The 25,652-nt window shown below is 40.1% G+C and overlaps 4 protein-coding genes and 1 pseudogene across 4 annotated transcripts; 3 read left to right on the forward strand and 2 right to left on the reverse strand.

The window, feature by feature from the left end:
- The first annotated feature begins 455 nt into the window (after positions 1–455).
- LOC125209402 (protein CLMP1-like) lies at positions 456–8,317 on the forward strand (annotated as a pseudogene).
- An 852-nt stretch (positions 8,318–9,169) lies between these two features.
- Positions 9,170–10,988, forward strand: LOC125214973 (light-induced protein, chloroplastic-like). Its single transcript, XM_048116235.2, has 3 exons — positions 9,170–9,787; positions 9,917–10,115; positions 10,526–10,988. The coding sequence occupies exons 1-3, from the start codon at positions 9,357–9,359 to the stop codon at positions 10,835–10,837; spliced, it is 942 nt and encodes a 313-aa protein (XP_047972192.1). The 5' UTR covers positions 9,170–9,356; the 3' UTR covers positions 10,838–10,988.
- A 2,848-nt stretch (positions 10,989–13,836) lies between these two features.
- Positions 13,837–14,786, reverse strand: LOC125213027 (uncharacterized). The gene has a single exon (XM_048113376.2). The coding sequence runs from the start codon at positions 14,736–14,738 to the stop codon at positions 13,971–13,973; it is 768 nt and encodes a 255-aa protein (XP_047969333.1). The 5' UTR covers positions 14,739–14,786; the 3' UTR covers positions 13,837–13,970.
- Positions 14,787–16,025: 1,239 nt separating this feature from the next.
- On the forward strand, positions 16,026–18,884 carry LOC125213026 (mitochondrial inner membrane protein OXA1-like). The gene is made up of 8 exons (XM_048113375.2): positions 16,026–16,101; positions 16,630–17,063; positions 17,191–17,283; positions 17,721–17,787; positions 17,944–18,075; positions 18,172–18,279; positions 18,588–18,642; positions 18,730–18,884. Exons 2-8 carry the CDS (start codon positions 16,633–16,635, stop codon positions 18,798–18,800), a joined length of 957 nt encoding a protein of 318 aa, XP_047969332.1. The 5' UTR covers positions 16,026–16,101; positions 16,630–16,632; the 3' UTR covers positions 18,801–18,884.
- A 2,079-nt stretch (positions 18,885–20,963) lies between these two features.
- LOC125212868 (homeobox protein knotted-1-like LET6) lies at positions 20,964–24,467 on the reverse strand. Its single transcript, XM_048113148.2, has 4 exons — positions 23,772–24,467; positions 23,393–23,651; positions 21,499–21,743; positions 20,964–21,413 (listed from the first exon to the last, which is right to left on the reverse strand). The coding sequence occupies exons 1-4, from the start codon at positions 24,030–24,032 to the stop codon at positions 21,210–21,212; spliced, it is 969 nt and encodes a 322-aa protein (XP_047969105.1). The 5' UTR covers positions 24,033–24,467; the 3' UTR covers positions 20,964–21,209.
- Between the last annotated feature and the right edge of the window lie 1,185 nt (positions 24,468–25,652).

Below are 25,652 nucleotides of genomic sequence, written 5' to 3' on the forward strand. Positions count from 1 at the left end.
TAAATCTCGAAAATAAAATACTCCCTCCGTCCCATTAAAGATGACCCACTTTACTTTTTCATCCGTCCCAACCAAGATGACCCATTACTTAAAATGGAAACACCTTTTATCTCTACTTTATTCCTTCTCTCCTACTTTATTCTCTCCACTCAACACACAAACTAAAGTTGCATAAAACCTCATGTCGCCTAAGAAAGGGGTCATCTTCTTTGGGACGGAGGGAATACTAGTATTAGTAGAGGAGCTATTTTGAATCATGATTGAACATTACCAGTACTCCATAATTTATCAAGTCACGCATTTTTCAAGTACATTTATACTATTATTACTTTATTAGTGTGACAGTTAAGTAGTCATAATCAACGGTGTTGAGGAAAAGAAATCAATCCTACGGTGGAAATGATCCCACAGGGCCCACATGTATATTCAACTTCAATTTTCCAAAACCCCCATTTTTATCTTTTCACTGTAACGTTCTTCTGTTCTTCCCATCCCCTGCTATTCATCATCTCGAATTCAGTCGAGACCAACTACACATTTCTTCAGAACAATGCGCTCTTGATTCCTGTAAGTTTGATTTCCAAAATTTTCTGTTCAATTATGTTCTATGGTAATTAAGAGCGATATCTATCACTGTGCAACTACAATAGCGAAAGCTTCAGCAATTTAGGGTTATCTTTTTATTCCTTTTCTATGGGGAAGTCTGGGGGTAGGAAGAAGAAGGCTGCTGCCGCCGTAACCCAGGCGCAAAGCCAAGCTAGCGGCGGCGAAAATCAATCGCCGCCGCCTGTTGTTAATGGCGGTGTTAATTTCAATTCTGCGGTTTTCTTAAAGAGAGCTCATGAGCTCAAGGAAGAAGGCAACCGTAGGTTTCAGGCTAAAGATTTTGTAGGTGCTCTTTTACAGTATGAACATGCCATTAAGCTCACCCCCAAAACTCACCCCGATCGAGCCGTGTTCCATAGCAATAGGGCCGCCTGTTTGATGCAAATGAAGCCAATTGATTACGAGACTGTGATATCCGAGTGCACGCTCGCGCTTCAGGCGCAGCCCAATTTCGTGCGAGCTCTCCTTAGGAGGGCTCGTGCGTTTGAGGCGATGGGGAGGTACGAAACGGCTATGCAGGATGTGCAGTCATTGCTGGCTGCTGATCCTAATCACAGAGATGCATTTGAGATTGCTGGAAGGCTGAGGATGGCGCTTGGGCCTCGACAGGAGGCTCAGCAGGACCTTCAGAGCCGGCCGTCTCCAGCAGCATTAGGGGCGTCTGCAATTCGTGGGGCCCCCGTTGGTGGCCTTGGGCCGTGTTTGCCGGCTAGACCTGTCCCCAAGAAACCGGTGCCTCCAGCAAATGCGCAATCTAATAAGTCGGATAAGTTGTATCCTGTGTAAAGGAAAAGCAAGAAAAGAGGTATGCAATATATTTTTTGCTGTGTTGAATGATGATGTTATTACTGATGTGAGTCTCTTTAAATAGAGATTTCAGAACGTCTGTACAAGGAATAAAAAGGAAACTATGGAAGGGAAATAAATTAAATTTGAGGCAATCCCTGAGATCACTCTATGATCCCTGATTTTGTTCTATTATTGATACTCCCTTTTCTGGCTTTGCTCCATGATCTTCTACAGCTGTGACTGCCACCTTTTCTGGCTTTTCTCTATGATCTTCTACAGCTGTGACTGCCAAGTTAACACTTCCCCTCAATTCGAGGGAGGACAACGGACAAATCCCAAGTTTGTTTCGGAGCCTCACGAAGAATTGGCTGCTCAATGGCTTCGTCAGGACATCGGCTATTTGATCAGCAGTAGGAACATATCTTAGGTCGATTTCCTGTCCAGCAACCTTGTCCCTTACAAAGTGGAGGTCCAGTTCTATGTGCTTGGCACGCGCATGAAGAACTGGATTGGATGCAAGAGCAATTGTGCTCATGTTGTCTACCCACACCACTGTCTTTTTCTTGGACTTGATTCCGAGTTCGTTTAGTAGGGAGCTCACCCACGAAAGTTCTGCAACAACATGAGCAAGTGATCTATATTCAGCCTCAGTACTCGACCGCGATACCACCTTCTGCTTCTTCGAGCACCATGACACCAGATTTCTACCAAAGAAGACACAGTAACCAGTAGTTGATCGGCGATCATCCACATCCGATGCCCAATCAGAATCTGAAAAACCAGTTAATCCAAAATCACTTGTTCTAACATGAAGACCATAATCCACTGAATTTACCAAGTAGCGTAGAATTCTCCTTACAGCTTTCCAATGTGCATCAAGAGGGCAGGCCATAAACTGACTCACTTTGTTCACGGCGAAGCTAAGTTCTGGCCGAGTGATTGTGGCATACTGAAGAGCCCCTACAACACATCTATACAATTTTCCATCCACCGTAGGATTTCCATTATCTTTACTCAACTTACAGTCAGACGTCATGGGAGTTGGGAATGGCTTGGCGTCAAGCATTTTAACCTTATTCAATAATTCCTTGATGTATGCACCTTGGCTAAGATGCAATCCTTGAGAGGTCCGAGAGACTTCAATGCCTAGGAAATTGGTGACTTCCCCTAAATCTTTAAGGGAAAAGCTTGAATTGAGTTGCTGAATAACATGACGGATAACAGCAGATGAACTCCCTGTGATCAGCATGTCATCAACATAAAGGAGCAAGTAGGTAATGTCGGATTTGGTGCGCCGATGGAAGAGAGAAGTGTCAGCACGAGATTGAACAAAGCCGAGAAGAAGAAGGGCACTGGTGATGGTGGAGAACCAGGCACGAGAAGCTTGTTTCAGGCCATAAAGGGTCTTGTTCAGTTTGCATACGAGGCCAGGAGGGCCTTGTTCAAATCCTGGTGGCTGACGCATGTACAAGTCTTCCTTAAGATCACTATTGAGAAAAGCGTTATTGACATCCAAATGGGTAATGGACCATCCCATGGTGACTGCAATACTCAAAATAAGGCGAATTGTGGTGGGTTTCACAACAGGACTAAAGGTTTCGGTGAAATCAAAGCCGGGCTCTTGGGAGAAACCTTGAGCAACAAGACGAGCTTTGTGTCGAGCTATGTCACCGGTTGCAAGTTTCTTGATTTTGAATATCCAGGTGCAACCAATAAGATTCTTACCCGGTGGGAGGTAAGTAAGTATCCAGGTTTTGTTGCGTAGGAGGGCAAGAAATTCCTCTGTCATGGCCAATTTCCAGACCGGGATAGATAGGGCAATGCTGACAGATTTGGGAATGGTGAGGTGTGGTGTAGTAGCTGAAGAAAGGAATAGTTTGGGTTTGAAAATACCTGCCTTAGAGCGAGTGGTCATGTGATGTGATGATTTTGGAGGAGGATCCGGAGGTAGAGCAGGGCAATTTTCGGTGGAAGGGTAGATAGCACAATTTTCGGAGTCCGTAGATGACGGAGAAGGAGAAGGGACATTATCATGAGAGTTGGCGGGCATTTCAGTTGGGGAGGCAGTGCTTTCTGGAGATTGGGATGTTAAAGAAACAGGAGAAGAGGTCGAAGTTCTAAGAGTGTGATGTGGAGCAGGAGAGTATGTGGGGGAGGCAGATTCTGGGATGATGTGTGTAGTGGAATGTAAGGGAGGAGGGTTGTTAAGAATGTGAATAGGTGGAGAGTGTGATGGTAACGAGATACCTGTGGAAACTGGAGGAGCTGGAGTTGGAGCTGATTGAACAGACTTGAATGGGAAAGAATTCTCATCAAAGATGATATCCCGAGATACGATCACCTTTCCATTAGATAAGAGAGCTTTGTATCCTTTGTGTTTAGGGCTGTAACCAAGGAATGTGGCTGCATCAGACCTGAATTGGAGCTTATTCTTGTTCAGGGGCCGAGTATGTGGATAACATAAGCACCCAAACACCTTTAAATCAGTGTAGATAGGTCGGGACTTAAAGAGCCTCTCATGGGGAGAGCAGGACTGGAGAATAGGAGTGGGCATCCGGTTGATGAGGTGTACACTGGTAGTAAATGCATCATCCCAGAAATATGTAGGGAGGCCGGCTTGGGCTAGAAGAGCGAGCCCCGTCTCAACAACATGACGATGCTTGCGTTCGGCTAGCCCATTTTGTTGCGGAGTGTATGGGCAAGAAATCCGATGATGAATCCCCTCATTTTGAAGAAGAGAGGTAAGAGCCTGATATTCTCCACCCCCGTCTGATTGGAGAGATAAGATCTTGGAGTTGAATTGTGTTTCAACATTGGCCTTGAAATGTTTGAAGGCATCAAGGACTTCACTCTTGGATTTCAGCAAATAAAGCCAAGTGTACCTGCTGTATTGATCGATAAAGTTGACAAAATAAACAAAACCATTCCTAGAAGGGGTTGGAGCAGGCCCCCAAAGATCACTGTGAACTAATTGAAAAGGTTTTGTGTATTGAGTTTGAGAAGAGGCATAAGGTAGGCGATGACTCTTAGCCAAGCAGCAAGAATGACATAATAAAGATGACTTCATTGAATGAAAGGGGATATTACATTCTTTGAGAATCTTCTCTACAATATTGAAAGCACAATGGCCAAATCTTCTATGCCAGAGATCTAAAGACGCAACAGAATTAACGGAAAAAGCTGAAGGCCCTAGTGCTAAGGAACAAACAGCATGAGTTAAGCTTGAACTCTTAGGGGAACTTGAAGGCTTGGGAGACTTTGAGGGAGATTTTTGAAGCAAAAACTTGTAGAGGCCGTTGTCAAGATGACCTTTGAGGAGTATGGCCTTGGAGATTTGATCCTTCACAAAACAATAAGATGGATGAAATTCAAAAAACACATTGTTATCACGAGCAAAATGTGAGACACTTAGCAAATTTTTGGTGACTTTGGGGACATGTAGGAGATTATTGAGCAAGAATGAATTTTGTGGAGAGGAAGAGGGCTTAAGTATTGACTGCCCCACATGAGCAATACCAAGACCGTGACCATCACCAAGTTGTAGAAGGTTACCTCCATGGTATTCAGATGAGGTGTTCAAGGTTGAGAAATCATTAGTAACGTGATTAGTGGCGCCCGAGTCTGGGTACCAGGAGGAGACAACACTCTCACTGAGATATTCAGTTGGAGCATAAACACTTCTAGCTTGAGCAATGTTCACAGAGGGTTGGTGTGGTTGTTGCAACTGGCGAATGTTTTGCTGTTGTGGGCGGGGCGCTTGAGGAGCAAAATTTTGTTCATACCTGTGCCAGCATTTATCCGCTGAATGGCCCGGTTTCTGGCATAACTGGCAGATGATTTTATTTCCAGTTGTGCGTCCTCGGGAATCTCCACGACCACCGCGACTGCTGCGAAAACCACCCCTCATTCCATCACTTCCATGGGTGTCATATTGTCCATATTTGTAGTGTGGCACATTGTCTCTGCGTTGGCCAGTAGTTTGAGCAAGGTGAGCTACTGCCTGAGAACCATCTGTATTGATTGTTGAAGGTTTTGTCACCCCCAGTCTGGACTCGAAACTCATCAAAAGAGCTCCGACTTCTTGTACAGACCACGTGTCACCTTTCGAGGTTATGGCAACCATCACGGGATCATATTCCATCCCTAATCCTCCTAGGATGTGGAGGATCTGGTCTTCCTCGGAAACTCTACAGCCGGCAGCCCCTAGGAGATCGCAGAGTGACTTTACTTTGGTTAAATAGTCTCTCATTGTGAGGGATTCCTTTTTTACTGTTTGCAGTTGTAACTTGTGTTGCATGATCTTGGCTCTCGACTGGTTCGAGTAGCTCGATTCCAAAGCCTCCCAAATTTCTTGGGCGGAGTTCATTCCTACAACCATAACCATAGTACTCTCGGTGAGAGACGATTGGATCCAGGAGGCCAACAGCTGGTCCTGGCGATCCCATTGAATGAAATCTGGGTTCAAAGTAGGTTGTGTTGTTCCTTCTTTTGGAAGCATACGAGGTGGTATGGGTTGGTCTCCGGTGAGGAAGGCTTCGAGCCCGTATCCCCTAACGGTTGCCATGATTTGTTGTCGCCAAACTAGGTAATTGGTTTCAGAAAGTTTCACAGAGATTGAGTTGTTATGTAGGTATATTGGAATGAGAGAAGGTTGTTGTGTAGAGAGCATATTTGTAACAATGGTTCCCTCTGTTTCACCCATTGCTCGGATAATGAGCGGCGGAAAAAAAAATCAGGCCTAGGAAAACCTATGCGCTGATACCATAAAGGAAAAGCAAGAAAAGAGGTATGCAATATATTTTTTGCTGTGTTGAATGATGATGTTATTACTGATGTGAGTCTCTTTAAATAGAGATTTCAGAACGTCTGTACAAGGAATAAAAAGGAAACTATGGAAGGGAAATAAATTAAATTTGAGGCAATCCCTGAGATCACTCTATGATCCCTGATTTTGTTCTATTATTGATACTCCCTTTTCTGGCTTTGCTCCATGATCTTCTACAGCTGTGACTGCCACCTTTTCTGGCTTTTCTCTATGATCTTCTACAGCTGTGACTGCCAAGTTAACACTGTGCCTCCGATTGAGAATGGGACCAAGGGCAAGAACCATTTGCCTAAGGTTGTGTTGAAGCCTTCAAATGGCACTGCAAGAGCTAACCCGAATGCTAGCAAGGATACCAACCATAAGGAACAGTTGCCCTCTCGGTCAGTGTTCTCTTCAGTTCATCGAAAATCTGAAGAGCCTGTGATACAATACAGGCCGTTGAAGCTTGTTTATGACCATGACATAAGGCTAGCACAAATGCCTGTTAATTGCAGTCTGAAAGTTTTAAGGGAAATTGTAGGTAAGCGTTTTCCAATGTCAAAAGCCGTGCTGATTAAGTACAAGGACAGTGATGGGGACTTGGTGACTGTAACATGTTCAGCTGAGCTTAGGCTGGCAGAGTCATCAGTTGACAATATGATTCCGAAAGACCCTGATACTGAAAAGGGAAATGCGCCTGCGATGTTGAAGTTGCATATTGTTGAAGTGAGTCCGGAGCAGGAGCCGCCTTTACCGGAAGAGGAAGAGATTGTGGAGGTTGAAGGAGATGAGAATGTGTCCCAATCTTCTGCCGCGGAATCTCTTGGGGATGCTGTGGACTCTGAGATTGATAGCATTGACAAAGTTGCTCAAAAGGAGAAGACAGGAGGAACAGAGGATCCGGAGTGTAAGGAAGTGGAGATGGATGATTGGCTATTTGAGTTTGCGCAGCTGTTCCGGACCCATGTAGGGATTGACCCTGATGCTCACATTGATCTTCATGAGCTTGGGATGGAGTTGTGCTCTGAAGCCCTTGAGGAGACAGTGACTAGTGACGAGGCTCAAAGTCTTTTCAACAAGGCCGCCCTCAAGTTCCAGGAGGTGGTTGCTCTTGCTTTTTTAAACTGGGGAAATGTTCATATGTGTGCAGCAAGGAAAAGAATGCCTGTAGATGAATCGGCTGATAAAGAAACGATGAATGCACAGCTTCGAAATGCTTATGATTGGGTGAAAGACAAGTATACCCTTGCTAAAGAGAAGTATGACGAGGCTCTAATGGTCAAACCAGACTTCTATGAAGGATTGTTAGCTCTAGGCCAGCAACAATTTGAAATGGCTAAACTTCATTGGGCATTTGTATTAGCAAAGAAAGAGGATCTATCGAAATGGGATCCGAGCGAGACCATTGGTCTCTTTGACAGCGCAGAAGAAAAGATGAAAACAGCAACAGCAATTTGGGAGAAGCTGGAGGAGCAGAGAGCTAATGAGTTGAAAGATCCTAGTGCAAACAAGGATGAACTATCGAAAAGGAAGAAGAAACAGGGTAATGGTGCACAAGGTGACTCGGGTCATGTAGGGGACATTTCACCCGAGGAAGCAGCAGAGCAAGCTGCTGCTATGAGATCACAAATTCACTTATTTTGGGGCAATATGCTTTTCGAAAGATCTCAAATTGAATGTAAACTCAACATGCCTGGATGGAACAAGAATCTGGACGTTGCTGTGGAGCGATTTAAACTTGCTGGAGCTTCTGAAGCCGACATCTCTACAGTTCTGAAAAATCACTGCTCTAATGAAGAACCTTCTGTTGGGAAATCAGAAAAAGACTGAGGTTGTTGTGCCTACTGGTGTGGTTTACAAAGATGACCGAAAATTTCCACAACTGTAGGTTCATGTGTGACCGATGCAGTGCTCGATAACCCTTTTATGATGGTATACTCGATCGTGGTTCTAGAATGGAGTCGGAATTTTATTTTTAGCTCTTCAGCTGGATCGCCTACCCGTGGGATTTAATCGACCCCATACTTTAATGTTTCCTATCATGTCCTTAGCTTCTAGACTTGAAAGCTAACCTAATTTTTGCAATGGTCATAAAGAAAGTTTTGTTTTTTGCATGTACTTCTAATTTGTCGAATCATGTTTGCTTCTCATCATCTTCTAGAAATCTGATTTTGAGCTCTTTGAGACCTTTGATTGTGAGTTCTTTGGGTTTAGATATGTGATTTGTCTACAGAGTTTCTTGTTTCTGAGATGATTCTGCTTTATCTATCTCTGTTGCTTCATACAAACTGTGTTCTAACAGATTTGGTATGAATTGGAATTATGGCTTCTGCCACAGTATCTGTTTTCATCTTATACTAATCTAAACACTTATATAACCTAAAATACTTATTTAATTGCTGGAATGTTGATGATTTTCGTTGTGGAGTTCTCAATATTTGTGGCTTCGGTTTACTAAATATTGGTAATAACTACTATCTTAAAGTTTAAGCTAAAAAATCAACATTGACTCACAGTCTAGTTTATAATTTCAGTATTGACAAGCCTAATTTATAATTGACAATTAGAGTATGACTCCATTATTTATAAGGGATAATATTTAATAACTAAAAAACATAACGAGCAACAAGTTTTTTTTAATTTTCAGAACACTAGATATTTGTAAAATTCATGATAAATTCCGAAAAAGAAAAACAAAGAAAGAAAATATAAGAGAGAGAGAATGGACGATGGGGTAAGGCTTCTAAATTTGCCACGTGGCCACGCAAAAAAACACCATGTTTCTGCCAAAACAAAACAGAAAAGAAGAATACAATAGAAGGTTGTAGAAACTATATTTTGGTAAAACATACTCCTAGTCCTATCCTATACATGAATATATAGAAAATAAAAATAAAAATAGAAAAATAAAGAAAAAATGAAGAATGTATAAACCACAAATTATTTGCAAAAGAGCGAAAAATGTTTAAAACCAATAAGCCTAATCTGTGTCAATCTCAGAGTCACAAACGCATGAACAAAAACCCAAGCACTACAAAGTAATCACGCAATTCGCCACCTTCTTCTAACAAAAACTCATCACTCTGTTGTTTTCAATCTACTCTTTCTCTGTTTTCAACTTCTCCTCTCTAATTCGAAAAAAAATAATCCCAAAATCATGATTTCTTCAATCGCTTCAACGTCCACAAAAATGGCGTCAACCGCTTCCGTCAATCAATTCCCCCGCATATTCCAGCAGAGCTCCAAATTAATCCCCAACGCCTCCTCTTCTCCGTTCAATCGGATCAATTTCCCGTCTCTCTCAGCAAAGCCGGCGGCGAATTTCTCCATGAGAGCGGTGGTGAGCGACGACGAGTGGGGGCCCGATCCAGAAGCGCCGGCGGTGGCGGTTTTGGAGAAGAAGGCGCCGGAAATCGACGCGCTGAAGAAGCAATTGATTGCCAGTTTCTACGGAACGCAAAGGGGGCTGAGCGCCTCCGCCGAGACGCGTGGGGAGATCGTGGAGCTCATATCGCAGCTCGAGGCTAAGAACCCTACCCCTGCCCCCACCGAGGCTCTCACGCTGCTCAACGGGAAATGGATACTCGTGTAAGTTCTGCTTCCGCCATAACTTAATTGGGGATTTGTGTAATTACATTCGAATCAACACAATTGCAATATCGAATTACATCTTGTTTGTGAATTGATTTTGAGATGATATGTAATTGATCTCTGTAGCTATACATCGTTTTCGGGTTTGTTTCCCCTGCTGTCGAGGGGTGCTGCTCTGTCTCCGGTGAAAGTTGAAGAGATATCGCAGACAATCGACTCCGTTTCATTCACCGTGCAGAACTCCGTCGTGTTTGCTGGACCGTTGGCCACAACTTCCATCACCACCAACGCTAAATTCGAACTCCGGAGCCCCAAACGCGTGCAGGTTTGCTGTTCTACCTCTTTAGCATCGTTCGTCTCATTTAAAGTGGAGCATTTTCTCTGATTTTGTACATTATTGATAATGTTTTTAATTTAGGGAATATGTCATTTTAAATAGCACGTCTCGGAAAATGAAAACGAGTCACTTTAAATTGGTCGGAGGTAGTGCTTCACTTCTCTTTGTTATGAGTAATTAGGTTGTAGGAGTATAAGATATTAAGGTGTCCTTCGGTTACCATGACTCATTATCGTATGATTATTTCGCATAGGATTAAGTCATGAGATTCAATCTCGTGAACCAAACATAATACAAGTAGTATTTAATAATGAGATATAATCTTTGTATTTTATGCAGTAATATAAAATATCTGAATTAAATATATCAAGCTTTATCAATTACTGTGAGTCTTACAGATTAAGTTCGAAGAGGGGGTGATCGGCACACCACAGCTGACGGACTCTATCGAACTGCCGGAAAATGTGGAGTTTCTGGGGCAGAAGATTGACCTCTCGCCGTTCAAAGGCCTGCTCACCTCCGTGCAGGACACGGCCTCATCCTTGGCCAAGACTATCTCCAGCCAACCGCCATTGAAGTTCTCCATCCCTGATCGCAACTCTGAGTCGTGGCTGCTGACTACATACCTCGACGATGACCTCCGGATTTCGAGAGGAGATGGAGGCAGCATATTTGTGCTCGTCAAGGAAGGCAGTCCCCTTTTGAATTGACTCTTTAGACACCACTCTCTCTTTTCTCTTGGGCTTGTGAAATAAATATGAGCGATCAATAATAACTTAGATCAGATACTATCTATGTAGTTGGAGTTATCAATGTTCAATACAATATTATGACAATACAACGGAATGGTGATTGGTTTTAGGGCATCCGCAAAACGGTGCTTGGGTCACTCACAGGGGATGGAACGCATCCAAGATGTGTTGGAGGGATTTGTGGGATGGGCATCGCGATTTGAAGTCAAGGGCAGCCTGACGTCCTGTCACGTGCCCCTTGCTTCTCGATCAATGGGGAGGATGTGCCCCGTGAATGGGATTCGTTTTGAACTTTTATTTTACAAAAAATCAAAATATTTGATTTCTCTACTACTACATAACGGAGGGTGTATCTGAAAAACTAATCACTAACTAAATTACAAAGGAAGACAAGATACATTGAGCTAATAATTTGATATCTTCAAGTTAACTTTCCTACTAATAATCAATGAATCAACCTTAACTCATCCAATTGACTAAACAAGAACCAACAACATAGTAGTAATCCTAGTTTGCAATATACAGAAACAAACGAGTACAAACATCATAAAACACCTCAAGTATAATCCCATGAATCTCCTCTCCATTCATACCAAGATAGTAATTCAAGAGCCTCCTCAAATCCTTGGGCCGACGAATCCCTCCGCCCACGATCATCTGCTCCATCGACTCCCTAAAGTCCTCCCGAGGATCCCATGTCGACATCTCAGCCGCCACCATCACCACGAACTTAGTAGCCGCCGCCCTCTCCCGCCGCCTAACTCTCTCTGCCTCATTCCTCCCTTCCATGATCATCTGATCCAGCCTCTCCTGCACCATCGCGTGCGCTATGCTTGAGATGCTCTCGTACCTTCCCGAGCCACTCGAGCTCTCCGCCTCCTCGGACGAGGAAACGCTGATCCTACAGCTGCAGCACAATCCTCTGCTCCGCCGTTGCTGCGTGATCGAGTTGTTGGATCTTTGCTGCATTCTTGAGTTTAAACTATTGTGTCATGTCTTTGAAAAGTGATTTTATGTGTGAGTGAATTGGGTTTTGGGGTGATCATGATTGTGTCCTGAGGTTAAAGTGTGTGTTGTGTGTGAAAAAAGGTGGTGGCGTGACTTGGGTTGGGGAGGAATTGAACAGATAAGGAGGGAACCATTTGGTTTGTTTATTATGGTAATGATGGTTATGATTTTACCTTAGATCTGAACTGACTTTAGTTACTTTAGTGTGACATGTATTAGGTGGCATGTTTTCAAATTTTAAGAACATAGGTTGAATAATGATTACTCCCTAATTTATTTACATGATTAAAAGGGTGTGCTTGTCTAAGTTTATATTTTTAATGTTGTAAATATTTAATTGTGATGTCAATAAGAAAATCTACAATGAATGAACTAGTCTATATTTGTAAAATTGTACATTTAATTTTCATGTCAATAAGAAAATTGAAATTGAATTAACAATTACTATCATGAAGTCAATTAGAAACGTGCCCACGCGATGTATGGAAAGGATCCACATTAAGGACCACTGTACGAGTTATACCATCACACTTTGTTAAAGTTAAAAGAGACAATTCAAACATGTAGTTTTGGACAATTTACTTTTTCAGGACAAAGAAATTATTATTACTAATTTACCATAAATAGTGTTAGTTTATAGTATTTAGTATTGGAAACTCTTACACATATATAGATATATTGCGATACATTTCAAAATTAAACATGCGGGATATAGAAGATGAGAAATATAAGAAACGAAAATTGAAAATACATGGAACAAAATAAACTAAAATTCAGGAGCCTATGTAAGATGAGGTATACGTTGATAGTGCTCTAGATTGTTATTGGCATGGCCTCCCCAGATATGAAGCAGTTTCTTCATTCACGGTGGTAGCACAACATACGAATGCAAAGAAGACAAGGGTGAATTGTGAAGCTCTGTCAATGAACTTACATGCTATGAAAAGTGAAGCTAAGATTTGTTCCATTAACAACGTTTTGATGTTACAATCGATACGCTATTAGTGGAAAGCTAGAGGATAACCGTTAAAGGGAACACATGCACCAAGGCCAATCCACCGTGCAGCCACATGTGCCTCAACTGGCATGGAAGACTCCCGAACCGTTACGAGAACCAACGATCCTCCCACATGCACAGGTGGGCCCAACGAGCTGAGCCGTCCTCAGTTGGGCCCCCAACGAATTTTGGTCCAAAAGTGGTCTATGCCAAAACCCCAATAGAGTACTCCAACAATTAGCCTGGCCAAAGTCCGATTGCAATAACCGAGGTACAAGGTTCATGAGCCACAGGCTCTGGCCTGGGTGGTGCAAGCACTTGATCTTCTAAAAAATTCACCATCAAGTGATTAATTATTAATCATTTTTTTCAAATCTAGATTGGAGCAAATTATTATAGTTCGATTATCAACTCATAACTAGATCGATCTTTTCTTTTAATTCAGCAAAATTAAATGGTTAGACACAATAAAAATTAATTAAAGCCACTCTTTTAATTATTTAGTTCACGATTTTCCAACAATTAGAACTAATACATTTGCTATGGTGATATTAAAAAATGGCAATTTGAGATAAAAAAAAGTTTTAAAAGTAGTAGGTAAGTTTATTGTATGTAAAAGTGCTTATTTGTCCTTTAATCTAAATTAATATTATCACATGATAGAGCTGATAACTTTAGTGTACGCAAAAGTACTTGTTTGTCCATATATTTATAAATTAATCACAGGGTAGAGCTTACCAACATGTGAAATGAGGACGAAGAGATCAATTTACAAGATTGCAAGATTGAACTCGTGAATTCATACCCAAAAGAGGAGTCATTCATGAGTTGTCAAGCTTCAGTTTTTCGAATTATCATGTGCTTGAATTCAAAAATTGGGCATGTTGAGTCGGAGTACGAAGGAAAAATAAAGCTGAAATAAAATAATTACTTGTATTTAAGCACATGAATATAATCCCAAGAGCTCATGTATTGAAATATATATACCAAATAATAACATTTGTCACAATGTACATGGCCCCTAGAGTAGTAATTCAAAGCATGAGATACTAACATAATATACACACTACACTACTCAAAAATTAACTAATGAACTTTCTTGCTAAACAAGCTCCTAATACTAAACAAGTGACTCCTCCGTATCACTTCACCCGAAACGCCACCGCTACCACTGCCCGCGCCGGCCCGGCCTTCACCATACCCACAGCTCAAATGATTCCGGTAGCCAATACACGTAGGCACATTCAAACTCAACACTCTCGCCTTCGAACCCCCAGCTTTCGTCAAACCATAGTTCCCATCTCTTTTCGCCACCTTTTCCCGGCCGCCGCGGAGCTGCCAAACGGGGCTGCTCCTTCCCAAGTGAACCCCGGCTCTATTAGGGCTATGCGCCCATCTCCTCGCCTTCGACTCCCCCGCCGAGTTGCTCCTCGAGCACGGCGCGCTGCTCGCTTTCCGAGCCACCGCCGCCGGGCGCGGCCGAGAGCCGGCGGACCTGCTCCTCGAGAAAGGCCATATGTTGATATTGAGCTCGGCCGCACTCACCGCCTTATTCACTGCCCCACCGCTCTTCTTCACATGGCTGAAATCCCTCTCCTTGTTAGCGGCGTGTGCGTTTTTCTTGAATAGATGTCTCCACCGTTTCGACTCAGGTTCAGTAGCTTCGGTGGGTTTTGGCGGAGGCTCGGGGGAGAGATGGAGGAGATGGAGGGGGAGGAGGAAGCCGCCGGAGAAGAGCTGGTCGGCGGAGAGGAGATTGGGCTGAGGTAAAGAAGGGTTTCGGAGCATCCAAAACTCGAATTCCGGTGAATTGGTTGTTGAGGGAGTTTGAGGGGAGGAATGTGGTTGTTCCATTCTCTCTCTCTTTCTGTCTATCCAGTTTTACGTTATCTTATTTTTATGAGGTCTTTGTTTCACTAATAGGAAAAAAATGTGGTTTTGGGGTTTGGAGATAGAAAGAGACCCTACATGGAGTGGGAATAAGCATTCAGTAGTACTAAAGGCAATGAAAGGGACGCATATACTCTCAATTAGACCTCCCAAGGTTTACCGAACCAGCGGTTAAAATCGAAACCGTAACCGCCGGTTGCGGTTCCGAACTGAAATAGTGAGAATTTACCCGAACCAAAACCATCAATTTTTGAACTGTGGTTCGGTTCTAGTTCAATAATTTTCAAACCGAAACCGTGCCGTAACCACCGGTTCCGGATGGTTTCAAACCGGAACCACGAAAAACTGTCAGAAAACCGTGAAACCAAGCTGGAACCGTGAAAAACCAACGGTTCGAAACCGTGAAAAAACGTAAAAAACCGCCGGTTCAGAACTGAAACCGAAACCAGCGGTTTTAGAACCGAAACCATAACTGCGAAACACCCTCGCGGTTCGGTTCCGGTTCGGCAATTTCCACAACTAGAACCGGCGGTTTTGAACCGTAACCGCCGGTTCCAGAACCGTGGGCACCTCTACTCTCAACCAAGTTGACTCCGTATTCCTTTTTTTAGTTCTCAACTAAGTTAAGTCGTTTTGTTTTTTTCTAAAAAAAAAAACCAAATCTGTGAACCATTGCATATTGTTTTGCGCCACATGCCAATTCATTAATGAAATTATATAACAACTGGATTTAATTAGAATATATAAATGTATATAATTAAAAAATATATATTGAATAAAAAATAAAAGTTATTACTTTAGAGATGATTAATCAATGTTGATAACAGAAGAAACGATTTTAAAGACTTTTGATTGCATGTACCAAGATTGGTTGCACTAGAATGATAAATACATCACTATGATATTGTTCTGTTTCCAATATAAAATAATACCAAGATACAAGAATTGTGAGATTATTTTAGTCATGCGAGGTTTACTATGACTAATTATTCCATAATTATTTATCTAGGATTAAATTGTCGGATTGAATCTCATAAATCAAACACGCTACAAATTTAAACCCGGATACATTTTTTGCAAAATCGAACACCCCTATATGGACTAATTTTGAGAGAATTTTGACTCAATCACATATGTACAACCGCTACTGTGACTGCCAGCTTTAATTCCTGAAATGGAAATGAAAAAAAATGAATATTAAAAGAAACTAAGTCAGTTACTAAGTTGGAAGCTCACAACATTTCCCATACCAACTCGGAAGCTGTTTCCTCCACCACCAACACTTGTTCACTTCTCCTCATTTTCTCTCTTCCGTTTCCAAAACCTAGTAAGATTTTTCTTTTGAGTTTGAAAATTGCATGCTACTGTAGTTTGGAGATCATAAACGCCGTTGAAGATATGCTTGAAAACGTTCATTTTTTTTCCGTTTACAATAGTTTTTTTTTTTGCTCATTCTTAGGAGGATTTTCGTTGACAGAGATGCGATCTGATTGCGCACTTCGAAATCTGTGAAAAAAACAAAATGTATGCATGTTTTGTTTGTGAAAGCTGAGCTGATACACATTTGGGGATATTTTGAAGTGTTAATTTGAATGACTGAATTTGGATAATGCGTACGGTGTCTGGTGAAATTTTTCGTGAGTAATCGATGCAAATGTAGATATTTTGTTAGTTGTTACTCAGAATTTTTTGATAGACTCAGCGGAAATTGTTATTTACTCTGAAGCGCATAAAACCTTTGCCAAATTGCTCTGTTGGCTGTTATTAGTAGAATGTAAATGAAAACTTTGATGTGTTTATAAGCTTATACTGTTTCGTTGTGGTTATATTCAACTGTTTTCATCCGTTCCTTTAGGTAATGGCGTACTGGCGTAGCATCATAGCTAGATCGAAGTTGTTCTACCAACAGCACCAGCGATTTTCGCCTCCACTTTCGCACATTAGTGGCAGAGACCGTGAAGAGTCGCCTGCTAAAAGGAATCCGGAGATGATCACCAATTTTCTGATATCCAGAAACAATGCAGGCAATTCTCGGCTTATGCGTTCTGAGGTTCCGGCAGGCTATGGGCTGCTATCAGGAAATGTATCCCGACTTATGCGTGCTGAGGTTCCCGCGGGCTATGGGCTGATTTTCCATAGAAACATGTCGAAGGTGCCTTTGGACATTGCGGTGGCTGAAAAGGCTGTTGAGGCAGCTCCGGTGGCGAATGAAGTGGCCACTGCAGCAGCAACTTCAATTTCTGACTATAACATAATTCAATTTGTGCACTGTTACACAGGTTTGGAATGGTGAGGGTGTTTCTCTGAAGCCAAAATCTAATGCTTTACTTGAACTTAACACTTTGTGTTATACTGTTAAATTGTTGATTGGATTGATTGTGGTTGGCAAAGTCATCTCATTGGGAATTTTTATTAGGTGGGCATCAATTGCAGTTGCGGCTCTTTTTATGCGTCTCGCGCATATTCCTTTTGAAGTAAGTAGGGTGGGATATTACCAAAATTCCAAGGAGTAAGTTCCAAACCAATTTCTATGCATATTTTGGGGATTTTCCATTAATTTGGGTTGGGATGAATAAGAACAACAAGGTTACTATGTTGTGAATGTGAAATATCCTCAACATATGCATTTTGGATAATTACTGTATGGATAGAATTGATGTTTTGGATGTAGTATCTGATGCAACTTCTATCTCATAACTATACACACAATTGTGTTGTACTGTTTTGGAAGTTGCGGCCGTTGCCATAAACAGAGAAACGGTAAGGAGAAAGAATAGAAAATTGAACATAGGAAACAATTTTACATTGAAAATGCTGTAACAAGGAGTATAATGGGATATGAGTGAGGCACTATACTTTTCTTCCTTTTTCCCACTTGAAGACCTGTGTCCTTAGCTTTGATTTTTGGAGATGTATTAGTGGATGTAATTGAATATTGACTTGCAGCCCATTGAGTTTACTGACAGCGGAATTGATATGGTGGTTATGGACTGAGGGTGGTGTTTACTTTTCTGTAAGATCACATTCCCTTTAGTTCTATATAAAATTTTCTTATGCTCCCTCTGTTTCCTCTGGTTTTGCATCCATCTTTCTATACTATTTGACTCTTTTAATAAACAGTGTCCTATAAATAATCTACTACACCATCTATTAATCACTTCCAATTCAGATTGTGGAATTGGTGGTGAAAGAAGAACCCTCATTTAAAACTGGTGGAATACTATGGTTTACGGATTTATCAGGTCCTACTTACGTGGAACTTCCTATCCTTGTGGCATTGACATATTGGGCTAACAAGAATGTAAGCTAACTTCTCCATCATATTCTAACTGCGGCTGTTGTTTTGAATTTGTTTTTCTGAAATCTCACCCCTTAACTATCACTGATCCCTCTTCAGTTGGATCCATTTCACTTTACCAAAGGCGCCAGAGCAGACGAGGAAAGTTCCATCCATTACGGATTTGGAGTAGTATCCGCTGTCGGTATCGTTATAGGATTCCACACGGTTTGTAGTGCATCACCCTCATTATGTGTTTTCAACAATAATTCATCCCCTTAAAATTATTCTCATATTTCGTTTCCAGACCTTATCAAGGATCTATTGCTGTGTTTTTCAATTTGTTCATTTCATGCTTTCATTACAGTAAAATGTTTTAATACTATTGACTACATAACGCATTATATTCATTATCTAGCTTTTTTGTGCTTGTTTTTATTGCTGTGTATATACATTTAAATCTAGTGTTATCATAATCTTTGGTATTTTTGAACAATCTCCATGAAATGAATAATTATTTCGTGCGTATTTTGCAGGGTTTGTACTTTTACTTGTGGACCTATAACCTCTTTGCAATAGCATCTTCAATGGGTGTGTTCTCCTTCTGTTCTTCTTCTTTATTTGAATAATTGAATCTGTTACATGTATTTTGATCTGTTTGAAATGTTGTATTCATAGTGATGAGAAAGCCTCGAGTTCAGAAATTGTTAGGGATATCATTGACCATGCCACATAAAGCTGGAAAATAGCGATCCTGAATTTAGAGAGACCAAAAATACTAGTACTATTCCGATTTCCGTATCTTGAAATTGTTGTTTTGTCTCTTCAGTCAATATGGCTACGTGGTTCAAAAAATGTGTAACCCTACAATGGTGATGTGGATTCAAAGAGACTAACTAGGATGTTAAAGTGTGAACGGCAGACATGTTACTCCTATTCCCTTTTCTTCATTGATTTTGTCTAAATTGTTCACACTGACAGACGTATACTCCGTTTTCTAAAAGTAAATTTTTTTTATTTTGATCCGTTTATTATAAATTGAAACTTTTTATTTTAGAAAACTTTTTTATTTTAGAAAACTTAAAAATTGAAAATTTTGTTTTTATCTTTATCTTACTTTTATTATTTTTTTGCTTAAAATTTACTATATCATTTTAAAAGTTTCTATTTGAGTATGATATAGTATTCATTTAATTACAACGAGTTGCATGTTATCGAACAATAAGTCTACGTAAAATATATTTTTATATCACTTGATTTAGATCATTTCTATTAAAGATAGTTTACCAATTAAGTTGAATTGTAGACTTTACGTAAGAACAATAAGTCTACGTAAAATTTACATAAGATTCGGGCTTCAACCACAAGAATTTCGAGCTTGAAAGTTTTAAGTTTTAAGTCATATTGTTACTTCCTACAGAACTAATCCATTTCTATTTTTAAAACTTTTTTTTGCTATATACTAGTACTCCCTCCGTCCCGGCTAAGATGACACGTTCCTTAGCCGGCACGGGATTTTAGGATAAATGGGTTAATGTGTTTAATTGGAGAGAGAAAAGGTAAGTGGAAGTATTAAAATAGAGAGGGAAAGAGAGGTGAATATTTTAATAAGGGTGGGTAAAAGTGGTTGAGTATATTAATTGTAGAGAGAGAGTTTTCAAAAAAGCAAATGTGTCATTTTGGTTGGGACAAACTAAAAAGGAAAACATGTCATCTTAAGCGGGACGGAGGGAGTACTACACTACTACTAATATAAACTACTCCCTCCGTCCCACTTTAGGAGTCCCGGTTTACTACTTTTGGATGTCCCACTTTAGGAGTCCCGGTTTACTACTTTTGGATGTCCCACTTTAGGAGTCCCGGTTGAAATATTCCATAATTGGTAATATGCCCCACATTCCACTAACATTTTTCCACTCACATTTTATTATAAAACTAATATAAAAAGGTAGGACCCACATTCCACTATATTTTTTCACCAACTTTTCTTTACATTTCTTAATACCCGTGCCGAACTCAACCGGGACTCCTAAAGTGGGACGGAGGGAGTAATTAGTATTCCCTCCGTTCCATAGTAATGGAGGCGTTTCTTTTCGACACGAAGATTAAGAAAAATTGTGTTAGGTGAGTTAAGTAAGGGAGAGTAAAGTGGAAAATGAAAAAAGTTAGAGAGATGGAGTGAAAATAAAGTAATAGAGAGTAAAGGAGGTGTCGAAAAATGTGTTGACTTTTACTAAAAAATAAAATGACTCTATTATTATGGAACATACCAAAATGGTAAAATGACTCTATTACTACGGAACAGAGGGAGTATTTATTAACACTTCTTTAATTCTTTTTCATTCATTTATTTATTTTATATTAAAACTCGTATATTGAACAAGCCTCCATAATTAGAGGATGGATAAAATATTTTGTAACTAAATGAAAATTACTAATTGCATAATAAAATACTATAATTAGCACTAATAGCCCTAGCCCTAGCCCCGTAGCATCTAATGTTCCAACACTAAGTTTATACTTCCAAGAAAAAAATATTGCCCACGGTTCATTAAAAAATATGGTTGAAGTATTATTAATCAAAGATACTCGCTTCATTACAGGAATAATGATTAATTTGGTGAAGAGACCAAAATGGAGTAAATAATAATAATAATAATAATAATAATAATAATAATAATAATAATAATAATAATAATAATAATAATAAAATATACTCCCTCCGTCTACGAAAATTCGTCTCGGTTTGACCGGGCACGGATTTTAAGAAATGTAATGGAAAGTGAGTTGAAAAAGTTAGTGGATTATGGGTCCTACTTTTATATATTAGTTTTATAATAAAATGTGAGTAGGAATGAGTTAGTGTAATATGGGTACCACTATCAAAAATGGTAAAAGTGAAATGGGACAAATTTTGGGGAACGGAAGGAGTAATAATAATAATAATAATAATAATACATTTAGTAAGACCAAAGTCCAGGTCCACTTTAAGCATTACTACTGAAAATATATATAGCAGTGGCATACGAACTGAAAGCTACAAACTATAGACTTTCAGCAGTTAAAAGTTAGCTACAGCACTATAGACACACATACTAAATAGCAGTTCTTGGATTCATTGGTGACAAATAATCGGATCAACGTCTCAAGCCACCTCTTTAGAGGAGCGCAGGCGATATATCCATCGGGAAAGGATTGCCTAAAACATTGTCCATGTAATAGTGAGGGTGTGCAGCATCCATCACCACGAACTGCATGTCCTCAGACGGCTTCCAGTGCCGTTTCCTTTGGTTGATGAACCAGTTGTTTATCTGCTTCTGATCCAGACCGGTCGATTCAGCCAACGCCAGCTTCTGAGATTCCTGAGTTTGAATAATGCACTTTACAATCTTGTTGTGTTGATCATTTTCATGAAAAATGTTTTAAGTCCTGAGATGATTTGCATACCGATGGATATGGCCACTTGTAATGCCTGCTCCACCAGTCGAGGAGTTGTTGACGGGCTTCTTTAGGCAGCTTTCCTTTCTTTCGTTTCTTCATGAATTCCTGTTTGAGGCTGCCAAGATATCCGCTGTATTTCCGTAGAAGCTGGCCTTTCAGCTCTCTGTCTTCTGCTTGAGGGTCTATGAAGCTGTTATTAATGTCGACCTCTTCTTCAGACGAGCCGTTAGTCTCCATTGCTTCGGTACAAGCTGATAAAATGGAAGAATAATTAACCAAGTAAAAAAAAATGATGTCTTCATAACTTGAACATTGGAAATGTTTTGGACTGTAGAAGTAAATCGTCGTCGTTGAAGAATTGCAATAACAAGACATTATTTCAGGTATGAGAAGAGTGACTACTACACATGGCTTCTGCTAAGCATCAATCAAATATTGTGAATTAACAATAAAAAGTCACCATCTTTAAAGTTCAAAATGTTATCAGAAATTCAATATCCACACCTGCAATTAAAAAGGTCTTACATAGATTCTGAGCCAAGAATTTATAGTATAACAATTATCATGTACAAATGTTTTTGACTAAATGAGAGTAGGGCCACAATGGATACTGATTGTTCATGTAAAACAGAAAGGGCCGCCAATCACAAAAATTACAATTTGAAATAAGTTAAATGGTTAGCTGGTAGTAATAAAATATAGTAGTAGTACTACTTAGTATGTGCATTGAAAATTTGAAATATCCTTAAATCCATATAGTATAATCAGTAGTTTTATAAATGGAGTAGATAAATCTGTCTGACACATGCAACAAATTTAAAATATCATATCTATGTCAGGGATACTGTAGAATAAAAGAGCTCATAGACTGATAGACATCTTAATGGTAACATAGAGTATTTCTCAGAATCGAACACTCATTAGCAGACTATGTATGCACATCTTTCTGACTTACCATAAAGCATAATTAAGAGCAATATTTATTGACCATATCTAAGTGTAGCCGAGTTCAACTTGAAGGAATGGCTTATACACATATAGAAGTGTAACCACATTTAACCTATAGAGCTATGGTGAAATTTATGAAAGTAGAAGTTTAAGTAAAGAAACAAGTGTCTCCTTATGAGCAACTTCAATGGACCTAATTCACAACAAGGATGGCATTATGTGCATAGCATTTTTAATAGTCTTCAAGAAATGCTTGATTTAGATCAATACTCTTTTTTTTTTTTTTTTTTTTTATCAGAAGTTGTTGGGAAAGCTGGTATTGTTAAATTCATACACATTTAATTTATTGTTTCAACCTCTCCACAATTCATGACACTAATACTGGTGCTAGTCTATAAAAATCTCATAAAATAAAGAAAACAGACTAGAAAAACTCAAAGGTGATACACCAAAATAAATCACACATTAATTGCAAATCCATACTAATACCCCCAACATATTATACTCCACATGACTTGAAATAAGACATTATTTAATTATCTGCATCGACAGTGGAATATCTAACAATATATATTTCCAGACTAATGAGTCCGAAATATAAGGGTTAGCAGAGGGCTCTCTTCATGAAACTGAATTTCAGAGTAAAATCAAAATATTATACTACCATATGCCTATATCAGGATATATAGTATACCTAGAATGATTAGCTCAAAATAGGGCATGATTGATGATATCAAAAGAAACATAAAAAATAGTGAATCCAAAAATATTATTTTTTTAAAAAAATTAAACAATGGATCTGAAAAACACCAAACAAAAAATCCTAATTTATTTCTGGGAAACATGCACATGCAGTCATCGATTAGATACAAGAATTCAATTAGTAAACAGTGAGAGAGATCTGTGAAAATATGCATAGAAAAAGAGAGATGTTTGAATTAATTGAATTTACCAGCGGAGGCGGAGGCGGAGGCGGAAGGGGAGAGAGCGAGGGCTTTGAATTGGCACTCAATTCTGGATAGAAAAAGCATGGCTTCTTTGAAGGGTTTGGAGAGCTCTTGCTCGTATTTCGTCAGCATCTCGCAGTAGGCCTCCATGAACTGGTCCAGCGCCGGATCTTCTCCGACGGAGCTCGTGCAGTGCCGGCTCATCGCCGCCGCCGACGCGCACGCCTCCTCCAGCTTCGCCACCACCTCCGCCGGCGCTCCTATCTGTTCCAATTTTCAATTTTCAATTAAAATTTCTACACACCTGTCTCTATCACCTCTCTCTCTCCAGAAATCAAGGGTTTTGAATTAAGCTTTTTTTAGAGAGAGAGAAAGGGATTATACCTTTTGGCAATTGGCATAAGCAGACAAGAGGCGGTGGTAGTGAGGATGAGCCATGATTTTAGCCTTGGTGTCGTTGGTGCTATCCATGAAATAATAGCCTGTGCTGGTGATGTCATTGGTGGAAGGGAGAGGGAGAAAAGGGGGGTTTCCGGCGCCGGAATCAGGCATGATTATGGGGCAGTAACCGTTGATATTGTTGTTATCTCCAAAGGCCATGAAGCAGGAATTGCTGCTTGAGCCACCACCACCACCACTTTCCATGTCTCAATATGTGTGATTGAGTAAGTGCCCTTTGGTTTTGGTTAAAAACCCTTGAAGAAGATTTGATTATGATTTATGTGGTTTCTCTCTCTCTCTCTTGGTTGTACACACGCATAAGCAATCTGTCTTTATTTGCAAAGAGGCTCCCGAGTTTTATGCTTACTTGTTCAGCCTTTTTACAGAAAATCCTAAATAGTGGTTTGTTGTAGTTAGTGTTAGTCTTTAGTCAGTTGATGAGGAAAAGTAAGGGTTATATCTTTAGGCGTTGGAAATGGGAAGGAGGAGGAGAAGGGAGAGAGAAAAGGTAGGGTGGGTAAGGGTAAGGGTTGGATTGTGGAGCAAAGCGTTACCTTCCCAATGAAAACTCTCGCTCTCTTTTCTTTCACTGCCACTGAAACACTGCCAAGACTGGCAAACTAGGGAGGGAGAGAGATTGTGTTAATGTGTAAAAGAAAAAGGGAAAGGGAGAAATGAACGATCAAATCGAGGGTAGTTTAGTGAAGCAGATGTGGTTTTTGGGGCACGGAATCACAATTCCTGTGCTAATTTTTGTTTACTGACCAAACCCCTGCCATACATCTATTTGTCCACTCTTTCATTATTGGTTTTTCGTTTCTCTATATCCAATTTCTTTATTACTGTAATAGCCAGGATGGCAAGGCAATCCATTTCTTTAATTCTTGTAAGAGCAAGGCCATCCACAATGCTGGATGGGGAGGAGGGGCCGGACCGAGGATCACGGCGTTGGAGGTGGCGTAGGCGGGGTTTGGGCTGCGACTGGGGACTCGCTAGTTTGAGGCCCGTCTCGGCGTAACCTCAAATCTTTTTTATTTATATAAAATTCGAACTTTTGCCTATAGATATCATATCATTCTATAATGTTGGAGTTCAAACTCGAGTTGCACAATTAAATGATCGACCACATTCGCTCAAGTATAAGGAAGAATAAGTAGTTTTTTGTCTTTTTAATTTTTTTATTTTTACGAATTGTAAATTTCTATTTTCTAGGTTTTATAAGTTTTAATTTCTAAATGAACAATGAATTTTCCATGTTATAATTGTCCAACATTTTCAATTTTACGACTAAAATAGTTAGTATAGTTGTGAATAATGCAATGTAATGTTTGTAGTCTAGATAGGGCCTGCAAGATTGTGAGAGTTATGGTCTGACACAGAAAATGGGAATGATGACGTGACTGAGACTTGTGGCCAGGCCCCAAGACAGGGTCAAGGATGCCCTCATACATAATGCCCTTTCGTCGGGCCACAACTATTTGTCACGTTATTATAATTTCCTTCATTTTCTGCATCAGATCCTAACTCCCACAATAAGGCATACACTCCCGCACCTCTTCCTGTGCCTTTGACGATAATTTATTATATTCATTGTTTTAGTCGTAAAATTGAAGTACAATAAACAATATTACTAGCATGCAACACAAAATTACTTCATTAAATAAATTATTTTATTTACAAATACTTGAAAACAAAATGGAAAATGCAAAAGTATGGCAGTGCTGGAAAACGTTGGTGCGCGTCCAAATATCTTCGATCGGGTCTTCATGTCCAAATCCGTCAGAGCATTGGAGGAAGTACTTGTCACAACCAACGAGTGCATCA

Source organism: Salvia hispanica, chromosome 3 (assembly GCF_029641045.1).
Source record: "Salvia hispanica isolate PSC_SH4W2 chromosome 3, Shi_PSC_v1, whole genome shotgun sequence".
Taxonomy (NCBI): domain Eukaryota; kingdom Viridiplantae; phylum Streptophyta; class Magnoliopsida; order Lamiales; family Lamiaceae; genus Salvia; species Salvia hispanica.

Coding starts and splice junctions, on each gene's coding strand:
- LOC125212868 (XM_048113148.2), bottom strand. CDS start 24,032: ATGGAAAGTGGTGGTGGTGGTGGCTCAAGCAGCAATTCCTGCTTCATG. Junction 23,652..23,771: donor CTTATGCCAATTGCCAAAAG/GTATAATCCCTT, acceptor AAATTGGAACAG/ATAGGAGCGCCGGCGGAGGT. Junction 21,414..21,498: donor ACAAGTGGCCATATCCATCG/GTATGCAAATCA, acceptor ATTCAAACTCAG/GAATCTCAGAAGCTGGCGTT.
- LOC125213027 (XM_048113376.2), bottom strand. CDS start 14,738: ATGGAACAACCACATTCCTCCCCTCAAACTCCCTCAACAACCAATTCA.
- LOC125214973 (XM_048116235.2), top strand. CDS start 9,357: ATGATTTCTTCAATCGCTTCAACGTCCACAAAAATGGCGTCAACCGCT. Junction 9,788..9,916: donor AACGGGAAATGGATACTCGT/GTAAGTTCTGCT, acceptor TGATCTCTGTAG/CTATACATCGTTTTCGGGTT. Junction 10,116..10,525: donor GGAGCCCCAAACGCGTGCAG/GTTTGCTGTTCT, acceptor TGAGTCTTACAG/ATTAAGTTCGAAGAGGGGGT.
- LOC125213026 (XM_048113375.2), top strand. CDS start 16,633: ATGGCGTACTGGCGTAGCATCATAGCTAGATCGAAGTTGTTCTACCAA. Junction 18,076..18,171: donor CATATTGGGCTAACAAGAAT/GTAAGCTAACTT, acceptor ATCCCTCTTCAG/TTGGATCCATTTCACTTTAC. Junction 18,643..18,729: donor TGCAATAGCATCTTCAATGG/GTGTGTTCTCCT, acceptor TTGTATTCATAG/TGATGAGAAAGCCTCGAGTT.